Source organism: Manis pentadactyla, chromosome 4, assembly GCF_030020395.1.
Source record: "Manis pentadactyla isolate mManPen7 chromosome 4, mManPen7.hap1, whole genome shotgun sequence".
In the NCBI taxonomy this organism is placed as follows: Eukaryota; Metazoa; Chordata; class Mammalia; order Pholidota; family Manidae; genus Manis; species Manis pentadactyla.
The window spans coordinates 134,652,247-134,664,290 of record NC_080022.1 but is presented as its reverse complement, the minus strand read 5'-3'; the positions used below and the strand labels follow the sequence as shown (position 1 = coordinate 134,664,290).

The 12,044-nt window shown below is 45.6% G+C and overlaps 1 protein-coding gene across 2 annotated transcripts in view; it reads right to left on the bottom strand.

Moving 5' to 3' along the window:
- Positions 1 to 1,718: 1,718 nt before the first annotated feature.
- PIK3R6 (phosphoinositide-3-kinase regulatory subunit 6) overlaps positions 1,719 to 12,044 on the bottom strand; it is a 55,193-nt gene continuing 44,867 nt past the window's right edge. For both annotated transcript variants that reach the window (XM_036896131.2, XM_036896133.2), the window contains 2 exons: positions 2,653 to 2,765; positions 1,719 to 2,393 (listed from right to left, as the gene is read on the bottom strand). In XM_036896131.2, the coding sequence (XP_036752026.1) occupies positions 2,237 to 2,393; positions 2,653 to 2,765 (270 nt within the window). In that variant the 3' untranslated portion in view covers positions 1,719 to 2,236. The remainder of the gene's footprint in view (positions 2,394 to 2,652; positions 2,766 to 12,044) is intronic.

The window sequence follows — 12,044 nt, the reverse complement described above, 5'->3', positions numbered from 1 at the left end:
ACTGGATTTGAGCCACCCCTGGAAGAGGTATTATTGGGTTACACAACTTATTTCAGTGGAGACGATCCCCAGAGAAGACTGACAGCTGAGGGCTGTCTTGGAAGGGCACTCCAGCACCCTTTCCCAGAAACCATCTCAGCCCCCATTACTGTATGTATGTATTGGATGGTTTTAATCCACACCTAAGGGTGCTCAGTCGTCCAGTTTGGGAGTACACACTTCAGAGGTGGCTGGCTATTTAATCAAAAAACCACGCCCCAGAGGTAGTGAATACAAACATAGCAAGAATCTTAGATCAACTGAAGTGGTTTTGTTAGTCTGATAGATAGTAGCAAACTTTCATTGGTGAAGTTGGTGCTCTGCAAGTCACACAGATTGGTTATTGTTTTTTCAGGGGCATTTTCTCCTTTGGTGAACAGGGCGTAAGAATCTAGAGATTCCAGTCGAAACACATGGAATGGTATTGCAGGCTTTACTCCAGAATGGTCTAGTGTCCGGCCACTGATTCAGTGAACTTTTCATTCAAGTTTTGCTCAGAGCACCTGTTTGGCTGGGGTGGGGGTTGGGGGTGGGTGCGACTTGCCAACATATGTCTGAATGCATACGAAAATTTGGTCTACATCTTAAGCCAGGAGGCTCAGAGTCCTCACCTGACTTGAATAAACTGGTAAATTCTGCAAAGGTTTACTTAAAGAACCTAGTACTTGTGAATGCCCAAACTGATATGAATCCACTTACATCACCACAATGGCAAAATAAGAATACTTAGCCACCTCAAGGTAAACTCATATTCAGTGATATTCGTCATTTCCGGTTTAAAACCACCTCACTCACACTGAGGGCTGTTCTAGTCCCTCTCCTCCCTGGGTTCTGCAGGGGTGTGGCTTCAGTGGAAGACTGCACATCCATCCACACCTGTTTTCACCTGGCTAGCGCTGATCTCCACTAGGGGCAGGGGCTCTGTCATGCAGGTGTCCATTGGGGTATCAGCAGTTCCCACTGCCACTCAAAGCTTTGCCTTTCTCTTACTGTGAGAGGGCTTGGGCTTGTTTCATTTTAGCTATTTTAACTACCCATGTAAACCTTACCTGCTTCCTGTACCTCTGGTGGGTATGGGGCTCTCTGGAAGGCTGCGCTTGGGTCTGCCTGCCTACTAGCCCCTCTTACACCTTCCCCTGGGCATTGAAAATGTGCTAGGGGACTTACCCCACTCCTGGGGCCAAGTGAAGTGCCTGCCTCTCTACTCTTGGGTCCTCAAACCTGAAAAGGATTCTTCCACCCCCCACCTGACCCCCACTATTCCCTGGGACCCTGCCCAGGTGATAGGTGGACTCAAGTCCAGGCCTTTGTGTCTATCTGTTGCTTTCCCTCCCACCCCACATGCTGTCCTGGGAGTGAAGGAACCGGTTCTGTGTCACTGATCTTCCCTATTTGACATCTGGATGTAAGTGTTTGAACTCAAAAGCCAAGAACTTTGGTTTCTTTCATCCCTGGCTCCTAGACTGCCTTGCATTCCCAGGTCTGTTCTGGGATAGTTCTGGTCAGGAGTTCCTAGGTCAGTGTGAATGAGGAGGGGGTGGGCAGGTAGATAGAACACACTAGTAAATACTTCACAAAACTCTTACCTAGCCCAGGAGGATTCCTTAGGTGCTTAGATTAAGCACTGACCCTGGTCTCTATTAAAATACAACCACTGATTGTATTGCTGGGTATTAGATGAAGCAGAAACACTTTAGTGTGCATTTATTGAATCTGACATTCTCCCCTCAACCCACAGAGATGCCTGCGGGTAAGGAGGCAGTGGCCCGAGAGGGAAAGGGACAGACAGGAGGGGGTGCAGCCACTTTTGCCTGCTTCCCATCCCCCCAGCCCAAGGGGTCCCTGGCCAGAACAGCAGTTCACACTTTGGTTTTAAGGGCTGGGTGATGGGGCTTGAGCGGAAGAGGTGGAAATTGAAAAAGAAATGAAGAAGTGGACCTTCATGCAAGGAGCTGGGCCCTGCGCAGCTTTGCCCAGGCCATCTGCCGCCCATGTGCAGGCCCTGCTCCGTCACCACCCCCATGGCCAGGCTGCCTGTGCGTTGGGTACCACGGGCTCCCAGGCACAGCCAGAAGCTGCCCCAGGCGGCCAGGCCTTGTTGGGCTTGTGGTTGGGTGTTTGGGGGCTGGTGGCGTAGCGCAGCCTTCCTCCCGGGCCTGCCACTGTATGGCTCTATGCTGACGCCGCCCCCTTGGGCTCACTGGATGATGCCCGAGAACGTGTTGATGGGCATTCGAAGGGGCTTGGCCTTGACTTCGGTCCTTTCCATCTCCTGCTGCTGGTGTGAACTGAGCCCCAGCACCTTGGACTTCTGGGCCCCAGCACGTGGCTCTGGGCAGGGAGCAACTTCAAATCTGGGGGTGAAGAGAGATGAGCTCAGAGACCGATCCCAGGGGTCCAGTTTGCCCGGGCAACTTGAAGATAGCCCCTCTGTTATAGGGTATAAGGAGGTGGCCTCTCAGAGGGAAGAGGAAGTCAGGACAAGGAAGAGCTCCTGGGCTGGGCAGGGAGAGGAGGATCTGCCTCTGACAAGGTATCCCAGGTTAGGTAGGGACTGGCTGTGGCTCACGTTTGTCCCGTGGGGCCTGAAGGCATGGCAAAGGCAGGCCTCACCTGACCACGTCCCTGAACACACGCCGATTGTCCTTGTCCAGCAACAGCGTCAGCAGCCTCTGGTCTTGGCTCTGGATCTGGATGTTGGCCGTCCGGAAGGTGTTTGTCACTGCCTGTGACAAAGAGACAGCTTGTATGAGTGTCACCTTCATGACAGATGGCCCTGCCAACGCCTCCTTCCCTGGACTCTGGTGTGGTTCTTCAGTCTGGCACATGTGGTCCCCAGCCTCCTTCCTGCAAGTGGCTCAGAGCAGTGACGGCTCTGCAGAAACTGCTTCTAGGCTGCCTCTACCCTTGAGTCTCTCATTTCTGCAGTTCTTTTCCCAGTTTGTTGTCTGAAATTTCAAACATAACCTGGAGAGCTGTGTCTCCTGCTTGCCAGGTTATCAAGCTACCTGAGCACCTTCCATATGACAAGCAATGTATGTTATATGTGGAATTTGGGGGTATTTCAGGGGTATTGTAAGTCCTGACCCCAGCTCTCAGTGTTACATTACATACAAAACAGTTTCCCTGGCACAGAGACAGAGGGTCTAGAATATGGCTGCCTATTTTCATGATGCAGACCAGGCTTGTATCTGTTTGCATTATGGAATCTTCTGGGGCCAGATACAGGTGGAAGGAATCCATCCTCCAGGAGGGGCAAAGCATGCCTACCTTTCATCCCCCAAAGCTCTGTGTGGCTTTTCTAGAAAGTCCCAGGACCAAAGGAAAGCAGCCTCCAGGCAGCCCTCTAACTTCTGACCTGAGAGGCCCTCTCCCACTGGGCAGAGAACTGGGAGCATCCTGGGTTCCAGGGGGGCTTTGAGGCATGCAGGCAGCAGCTTTGGGCAATTCACCACAGCAGAGCACTCAAGTTTCTAGAGCCTTCAGAGTACCTCATCAAGCGTTCTCAACCCTGGCTGCTCCTAAGAATCACCTTTCTCAAACATAAAATTAGAGATTCTGATTTAAGTGGTCTGGAGTTGAGCCCAGACATGGGCATTTTTAATAAGCCCCCTACCGTAGGCAGGGCTGAGGACCCCTGAGCTAATCCACCTTCTCGGCATCACAGAGTAGAGAAACAATCAACAGCCTAACCCGGGGGGTCCAGCATATCCAGGCACTTCTGCCAAACTTTTGTTGGAGTGGAGGCAGGCCAGCCTGAAGTCTATGGGCAGAGTGTGCACGAATCCTTCCGGAAGAGGGTCAAAACACAGACTCTACAGCCAGATTGCCTGGCTTCTAATCCTGGCTCTGCCACTTATTAACTGTGTGACCTTGACATATTTCTTAATCTTTTTGTGCTTTTGTTTCTCACCTATTTAGAAGAAAACATGATAATAATAGCAACTACCTTATAGGACTGTAGTGAAGGTTAAAAGAGACAGTATATGTTAAGTGCCTGGAAATGGAACACTCCTTATTAGTGTTGACTGTTTATTATTATTCTTGTTGTTATTCTGAATTATAATTTTCCAAGGAGTCAAGCATGATTATGGCCTCAGTTGTCAGAGGGGAAGGGGAGCCGTTGTGGATTCTTTCATTCCTGACTCTGTCTCCTAGACCAAGGCCCCTGCTGCTATCATTCTGTGGACTCATGTGAGTCTGAATATATGGGCTGTTTATCACCAAAGCCTTGCTAAGACAGAGGGTAACAGAGAGGTGGGGAGAGGGGCCTTCATCCCTGCTATGCAGCAGAACCAGAGGCAGCCTTAGGGCCCTGGAGCTCCCAGCTACGGCAGGCAGTATGGCCAGGGGCAGGCAGTGGACCCTAGTGGACACAGGCAAGACAGCCAGCTGGATGATCGTGAGCCCAGGATGTCATCTGCAACCTTCCAGAAATCCCTGGAGAGACCACAGGGAGGCTAAAGTCTTGTGTGAGATGGGAAATGGAGGAAAGCCACGCACACTCAGGTTATGGTAGTTTATGGGTCCCTGCCTGAAATGACCCCAGCTGGTGAGGGAAAATGACCCCAGCTGGTGAGGTTGGCCATAGAAGAAAAGACTGAGGTCTGGAGGGATTGACTGGGCCTCCGTGACCCTGCCCTCCAGATAACCAGTCAGGCTCGGAGCCTCCACCCACCTGCCCTCGTGCAGGCAGATGTCTTCATTTCTCCTTTGTGGTCTGTGTCCCTAGACACTCCCCACCTGCCTGGTTTGGGCTGGGGAGGACCACAGGAATCTTGGATTTCAGTCTATAAATGCAGCCCTGGAGGTCAGTCGAAAGGGCCAGATAATGAAATTTGCAAAGGGTCCAAGCTTCAGTTCCAGTGGGGATGAGCAAAATGCTGTTAGTTGCCTCCTATTCACTGTTGGTGGCTTCTTGCCTTCCACACCCTAAAGCACCAGTCCTACCATTTCTGCCTTATTTCCCACTACTTTTCTGTATCAAACTTCCATTCCAGTCTAGGTCAGATCACTGCTGCCCCTTCAACTCACCAAGCCAGCCACAACACCCTTACCCTGTTTTCTGAGCCATGAATACCTTCATTCTAGCTCACCATGAACTTCCCCTGCCTCTCAGTGTTTACCATCTGGTCCATTTGGACAGAACACGCAATGCGGACCTGCCCGGGTTCAAGGAGGAAAGCACAGCTCCTGGAACTTCCTCCAGCAGGTCAGTGCAGGGCTATGTGGGAACCTGCTGGGACAATAAGTTTAGATTTTCTAAAAACCCACAACCAGGTTGTTTAAAGAGGTCATTAGCAACCAGAAACCCTTGTGAGGAACTGACTTAGAAAGAGGAACTACGTAGAGGAGAATGGGTCCATCTTGGAGCTTCAAGCTAACTCCAGAGCTGTCCTATAAGAAGGCAGATTTCAGCTCAGTACAGATCTCTCAGCCAGGCAGAGCTCTCCTACAGGGGACAGGCTGCCTCAGGAAAAGTGAGCTTCCCTTTAGGATTAGATCCTAGGGAGGTGGAAAATGGACTAAATGACTCAGCAAACATCTGTGAGCCACTGCTGTGGGCTGGGGAGGACAGGAAGGGCTAAGACAAGTGGGGGCTGAAGTCCAGGGAGCTCACAGTCCATCGACATACAATGATCCTGTCATTTATGGTGCTGCAAATGCTTCCATGACAGTGTCCTCAGGGCTCTGTGGGAGTGCACAGTGGGGGCACCTAGTTCACAGGGCAGCAGGGACAGGGGTGAGTGGGGGGCGTGGAGGGAGGGGGCACAGCATCAGAAGGGTCTCCTGGGGAGAGAACACCTGAGTTTCATCTGGAATGAGAACTAGGAGTTATGAAAAGAGGATGGGGAAGAGGAAGGGTGGAATGGAGTTTCAGGCCAAGCTAAGGGCATGAGCAAAAGCACAGAGGTGTGTCTGCAAAAACACTTCCAAACACCACAGTGTAAATGGCCTGCAGAGGGTGGCTGGAGACACAGATGGAGAGGAAGAGAAGCCAAGCTATGCAATGCTGAAGAGGGTTCCTGCCCTTCTGCCATGGAGAATGGGAAATGCCAGAGAGGTTTTAAGCACAGAGTGACATGTCCAAGTTCTGTTGTAGGAAGATAACTTGGGCAGGGATTTGGAAGGTGACCTAAGGAGCCCTGTGACACCATGGTGACCCCAGAGAGACCAGCTGGGGGGCTGCTGTGTGTGTCTAGGAAAAGGAGATGGTGAAGGTCTGGACCGAGGATGACCAACTTGTCCCAGTTTGCCTGGAACTGTCCTGGTTTTAACACTGAATAGTCCACATCCAGGAAAGCCCCCCATCCTGGGCAAATTGGCATGGTTGGTTGACCTAGCTGGACCAGAAGGAAGATGGAGAGGAAGGGTGAGGCTTGAGAAGTGTTTGAGAGAGAAAACGAGCAGGACACAGGGATGTGAGGAGGAAGAGGCACATGAGATGACCCCCAGGTTTCTGGCAGAGGTTAACAATGGTACCTTAAGTGAGAGAAAGAACGTAGGGGAGGAAGGGGCGACATAAAAACAATCACTAACAACTATATAGCTCTTACTTGGCCAAGCATTCTTCTAAGAGTTTTGCATGTCACAATCATTTAATCCCCACAACAACCAGATGAGGTAGGTACTGTTACTATCCACATTTTCCATATAACAAGACTGAGGTGCAGAGAGCATGAGTAAAGTCTTGCATAAAGTCCCACTGCTGGAAAATAGCAGAGCCAAATTCTGAACCCAGATAGTCTGGCTCTAAAGGGCATTTAACTATTAGAAAGTAGTGACTTTGGTTTGGAGTATCTTGAGTTTGGGGTATTGCGGGACATCCAGTTGATGCTAACTTAGTTGAACACAGGAATGAGAAACTTGGGGGATAATTGTCAGAGCAGGATATATAGGTCTGGGTGCTCTCAGCAAATTGTACCAGAGCCGTGTATGTGGGTTTAATAGTCCAGGGAATGAGAAAAGAAGTGAACCATGGACAGAAGTTGAGAACAGTAGCTATTTAGGGAACTGATTTAGGAAAGAATCAGGGGAAAGAGGCCAAAAAAGTAACAATCATATATGTAGAAGAAGAATTATGAGAAGTGGTGGCTCAGAATTCAGTTTAGGGAGTTTAAATGCCAGAAACAGAGTATCAGTTCCAGTGGTGAAACACATTAAAAATAGATCAAAGTTACAGCAAACTGGGGAAAATGTCTATGACAGTGTTGCAAGCCAGCTTTATAGGGGATATTAACATATAAATTAATTTCAAATATAAATATTTTTAATTTAAAGGTAACCACTGATAGAAAAAAAATAGAACATATAACTTGTAGATCATCAGAGAGAGAAAAACAAGCAAACAAAACCTGAGCAAAAGAAAACATAAAAAACAGCAAAAAGCATTACAAAAATCAGAAAGCACAGCATAGGATGTCAGAATAAGATCAAATAGCTCATAATGTTAGCATGGATGGATTAAACTCTCTTTTGTTTCAAAACAAAGACTTTCAGAGTGAGTCAGAACAAATCTAATTATATGCTATTTATAAGAGGCACATATAAAAGAAAATGTTTTAAAAATAAAGGGATGAAGTCACTGTAATACCCAAACCAGGCAAAGGCACCACAAAAAAGAAAATTACAGACCAATATCCCTAATGAACATAGATGAAAAATTCTCAACAAAATATTAGCACACTGAATTCAAAAATACATCAGGAGGATCATCCATCATGATCAAGTGGGATTCATCCCAGGGATGCAAGGATGGTACAACATTCGAAAATCCATCAACATCATCCACTATATCAATAAAAAGAAGGACAAAAATCACATGATCATCTCCATAGATGCTGAAAAAGCATTCAACAAAATTCAACACCCATTCATGATAAAAAACTTTTCAACAAAATGGGTACAGAGGTCAAGTACCTCAACATAATAAAGACCATACATGACAAACCCACAGTTGATATCATACTTAACAGTTAAAAGTTGAAAGCTTTTCCTCTAAGATCGGGAACAAGACAAGGATGCCCACTCTCCCCACTTTTATTCAACAGAGTACTGGAGGTCCTAGCCACGGCAATCAGACAACACAAAGAAATAAAAGGCATCCAGATTGGCAAGGAACAAGTTAAACCATCACTGTTTGCAGATGACATGATACTGTACATTAAAAACCTAAAGAATCCACTCCCAAACTACTAGAACTAATATCTGAATTCAGCAAAGTTGCAGGATACAAAATTAATATACAGAAATCTGTGGCTTTCCTATACACTAACTATGAACTAGCAGAAAGAGAAATCAGGAAAACAATTCCATTCACAATTGCATCAAAAAGAATAAAATACCTAGGAATAAACCTAACCAAGGAAGTGAAAGCTCTATACCCTGAAAACTATAAGACACTCTTGAGAGAAATTAAAGAGACACCAATAAATGAAAATACATCCCATGTTCATGGGTAGGAAGAATTAATATTGTCAAAATGGCCATCCTGCCTAAAGCAATCTATAGATTCAAAGCAATCCCTATCAAAATACTGACAGCATTCTTCAACGAACTGGAACAAATAGTTCTAAAATACGTATGGAACCACAAAAGACTCCAAATAGCCAAAACAATCCTGAGAAGGAAGAATAAAGCAGGGGAGATCTCGCTTCCCAACTTCAAGCTCTACTACAAAGCCACACTAATCAAGATAATTTGGTACTGGCACAAGAACAGACCCACAGACCAGTGGAACAGGACAGAGAGTCCAGATATAACCCAAACATATATGGTCAATTAATATACGATAAAGGAGCCATGAACATACAATGGGGAAATGACAGCCTCTTTAACAGCTGGTGTTGGCAAAACTGGACAGCTACATGTAAGAGAATAAAACTGGATCATTATCTAACCCCATACACAAAAGTAAACTAGAAATGGATCAAAGCCATGAATGTAAGTCATGAAACCATAAAACTCTTAGAAAACAACATAGGCAAAAATCTCTTGGACATAAACATGAACAACTTCTTCATGAACATATCTCCCCGGGCAAGGGAAACAAAAGCAAACATGAACAAGTGGGACTATATCAAGCTGAAAACCTTCTGTACAGCAAAGGGCACCATGAATAGAACAAAAAGGCATCCTACAGTATGGGAGAATATATTCATAAATGACAGATCTGATAAGGGGTTGACATCCAAAATATATAAGGAGCTCACCCACCTCAACAAACGAAAAGCAAATAATCCAATTAAAAAATGGGCAGAGATGCTGAACAGACAGTTCTCCAAAGAAGAAATTCAGATGGCCAACAGACACATGAAAAGATGCTCCACATTGCTAGTCATCAGAGGAATGCAAATTAAAGCCACAATGAGATATCACCTCACACCACTTAGGATGGCCAACATCCAAAAGACAAGCAATAACAAATGCTGGCGAGGATGCAGAGAAAGGGGAACCCTCCTACACTGCTGGTGGGAATGTAAACTAGTTCAACCATTGTGGAAAGCAGTATGGAAGTTCCTCAAAAAACTAAAAATAGAAATACCATTTGACCCAGGAATTCCATTTCTAGGACTTTACCCTAAGTATGCAGGAGCCCAGTTTGAAAAAGACATACGCACCCCTATGTTTATTACAGCACTATTTACAATAGCCAAGACATGGAAGCAACCTAAGTGTCCATCAGTAGATGAATGGATAAAGAAGATGTGGTACATATACGCAATGGAATATTATTCCGCCATAAGAAGAAAACAAATCCTACCATTTGCAACAACATAGATGGAGCTAGAGGGTATTATGCTCAGTGAAATAAGCCAGGTGGAGAAAAACAAGTACCAAATGATTTCACTCATCTGTGGAGCATAAGAACAAAGCAAAAACTGAAGGAACAAAACAGCAGCAGACTCACAGAACCCAAGAATGGACTAACAGTTACCAAAGGGAAAGGGACTGGGGAGGGTGGGGGAAGGGGAGGGATAAGGGGAATAAGGGGCATTATGATTAGCACACATAATGTAGGGGAGGCACAGGGAGGGCAGTGTAGCACAGAGAAGACAAGTAGTGACTGTATAGCATCTTACTATGCTGATGGACAGTGACTGTAATGGGGTGTGTGTGGGGGGACTTCCTAATGGGGGGATTATAGTAACCACCGTGCTGCTCATGTGAAACCTTCACAAGACTGTATATCAATGATACCTTAATAAATAAATAAATACACACAAACACACACACATACAATGGAACATAAAAAAATAAATACAAAATAAAGGAATGAAGTTTTTTTCTTCTGATTTCAAAATGGTAAAGTGTGTATTTTCTCATTCCTTTCCTCCTATTATTTGCTTCAAAACAAGGAGGTGCAACTTAATGGCACTAAAAGACACTGAAAGCCTACAATATCTTAGTATGGAGAGAGGAAGGCCAGCCGTTAGGGTCAAAACACTGGAAAGGCTTATGAACTGGTAGCCACAAGTTCCACAGATGGTGAGGATGAGATGGAGCCTGACAAAAGGGAATTGACTGAAAGCTGGTAGTAGGAACAGTTAGATGGCTTCTGGTTCCCACTACCACCTGCATCAGCCAAGCAGTGAACCCTCCCCCTGCCACTGAGACCATAGAAACTGGATTAGACAGACTGGATTTGGGCACACCACAATTGGAGGAGGACAGTGTGAAGCGCTGTGCTCCATACGGGTGGATCATGTGACAGTCTACTCACTGCACGAGACCCTAATGCCCTTGCCCAGCCCAGATCCAGAGGCGAGACACCACCAGGCCCCCTTGCTACTCAAGGCAAGAGCCTGAAGGACCCTTTTCAGAAAAAAACAAGACCATCCTAGCAAGGAGACTTGTGCATGCTGACATTTGGGTTCCCCTCATGGAAGGGACACAGCCTTCTGACTACCCACTGAGTAGTCCACCATTGACTACGTTTTTTAGTGCCCCCCTCTTACATTTGAAATGCCAGCCAAGGATCACCAGATATTTGGAGACAGCCTCTAACATTTAAAAAAAAAAGGAGCAAGACTAAAACAAACAAACAGAAAGTGGAATTCAGAGGAAACAGACACAAGGCAGGGAGAGGAAGAATATTTTACATAAACCACAGTATCTTCATAGAGATTAGATACTGCATCAATGAATCAAGAATGGAATGCTATTAAAAGTGAATAATCAGAAAATAAGAAAGGACTCTTGAAGTTTAAACAGTCAAATCAATTTGAAGAAAACTCCCCAAACTTGAAGAAAAGGAAGAGGAAAATGGGAGAGAACAGATCAGAAAATTAGAGCATCCCTTGAGAAGACCTGACATCTGATTCTCTTTAATTCCAGAAAGAGACAGCAGAGAAATAGAGGAAAGAAATCTTTTTAAAAACTCTATTAAAAAAGATATCCAAACCAAAGGATGTAAGTCTCCAGATTGAGAATGTCCTTCAAGACCCAAAATAATGCATGAAAAAGATTCCATCAACACATATGCTTGTGATATTTCAGGACCCTCTGTGAAATGAAGGATCTGAAGCTTCAAGAGAAAGAAAAAAATATGTCTTATGCAAAGAGTGGGCATAAGAAGGTGTCATATGTCACAGCAACAGTATTAGAAACTAGAACATTCAGGTTCAAACAAACTGAGATAGAATTGACGAAATCAAAACCATAGCAGGAATATAGACAACCTCTCTTCTAGATGAAGTGGACAAAAACTTTAAATTGTAGGTTAGAGTAATATGATGTTTGATTTAATAATTAAACATCATATTTTGTATTCTGTGGAAAGAAAACACCCGTGCACTTTTTAGCTGTCCTAGGATATTTAAAAATTGATCATGTTCCAGGCAATGATGCAAATGTCAACAAATTCCAAAGTCAAAGTTGTATGGATCAGATGTTTTGGCTATCCCAGGGACATCTGCTAATCTGAAGAATTAAGGGGCATGGGCTTCCACAGCCATGGGGAACAGAAGATAAAGACTTGGGCCCATCTGAGGTCCCCTTCAAGG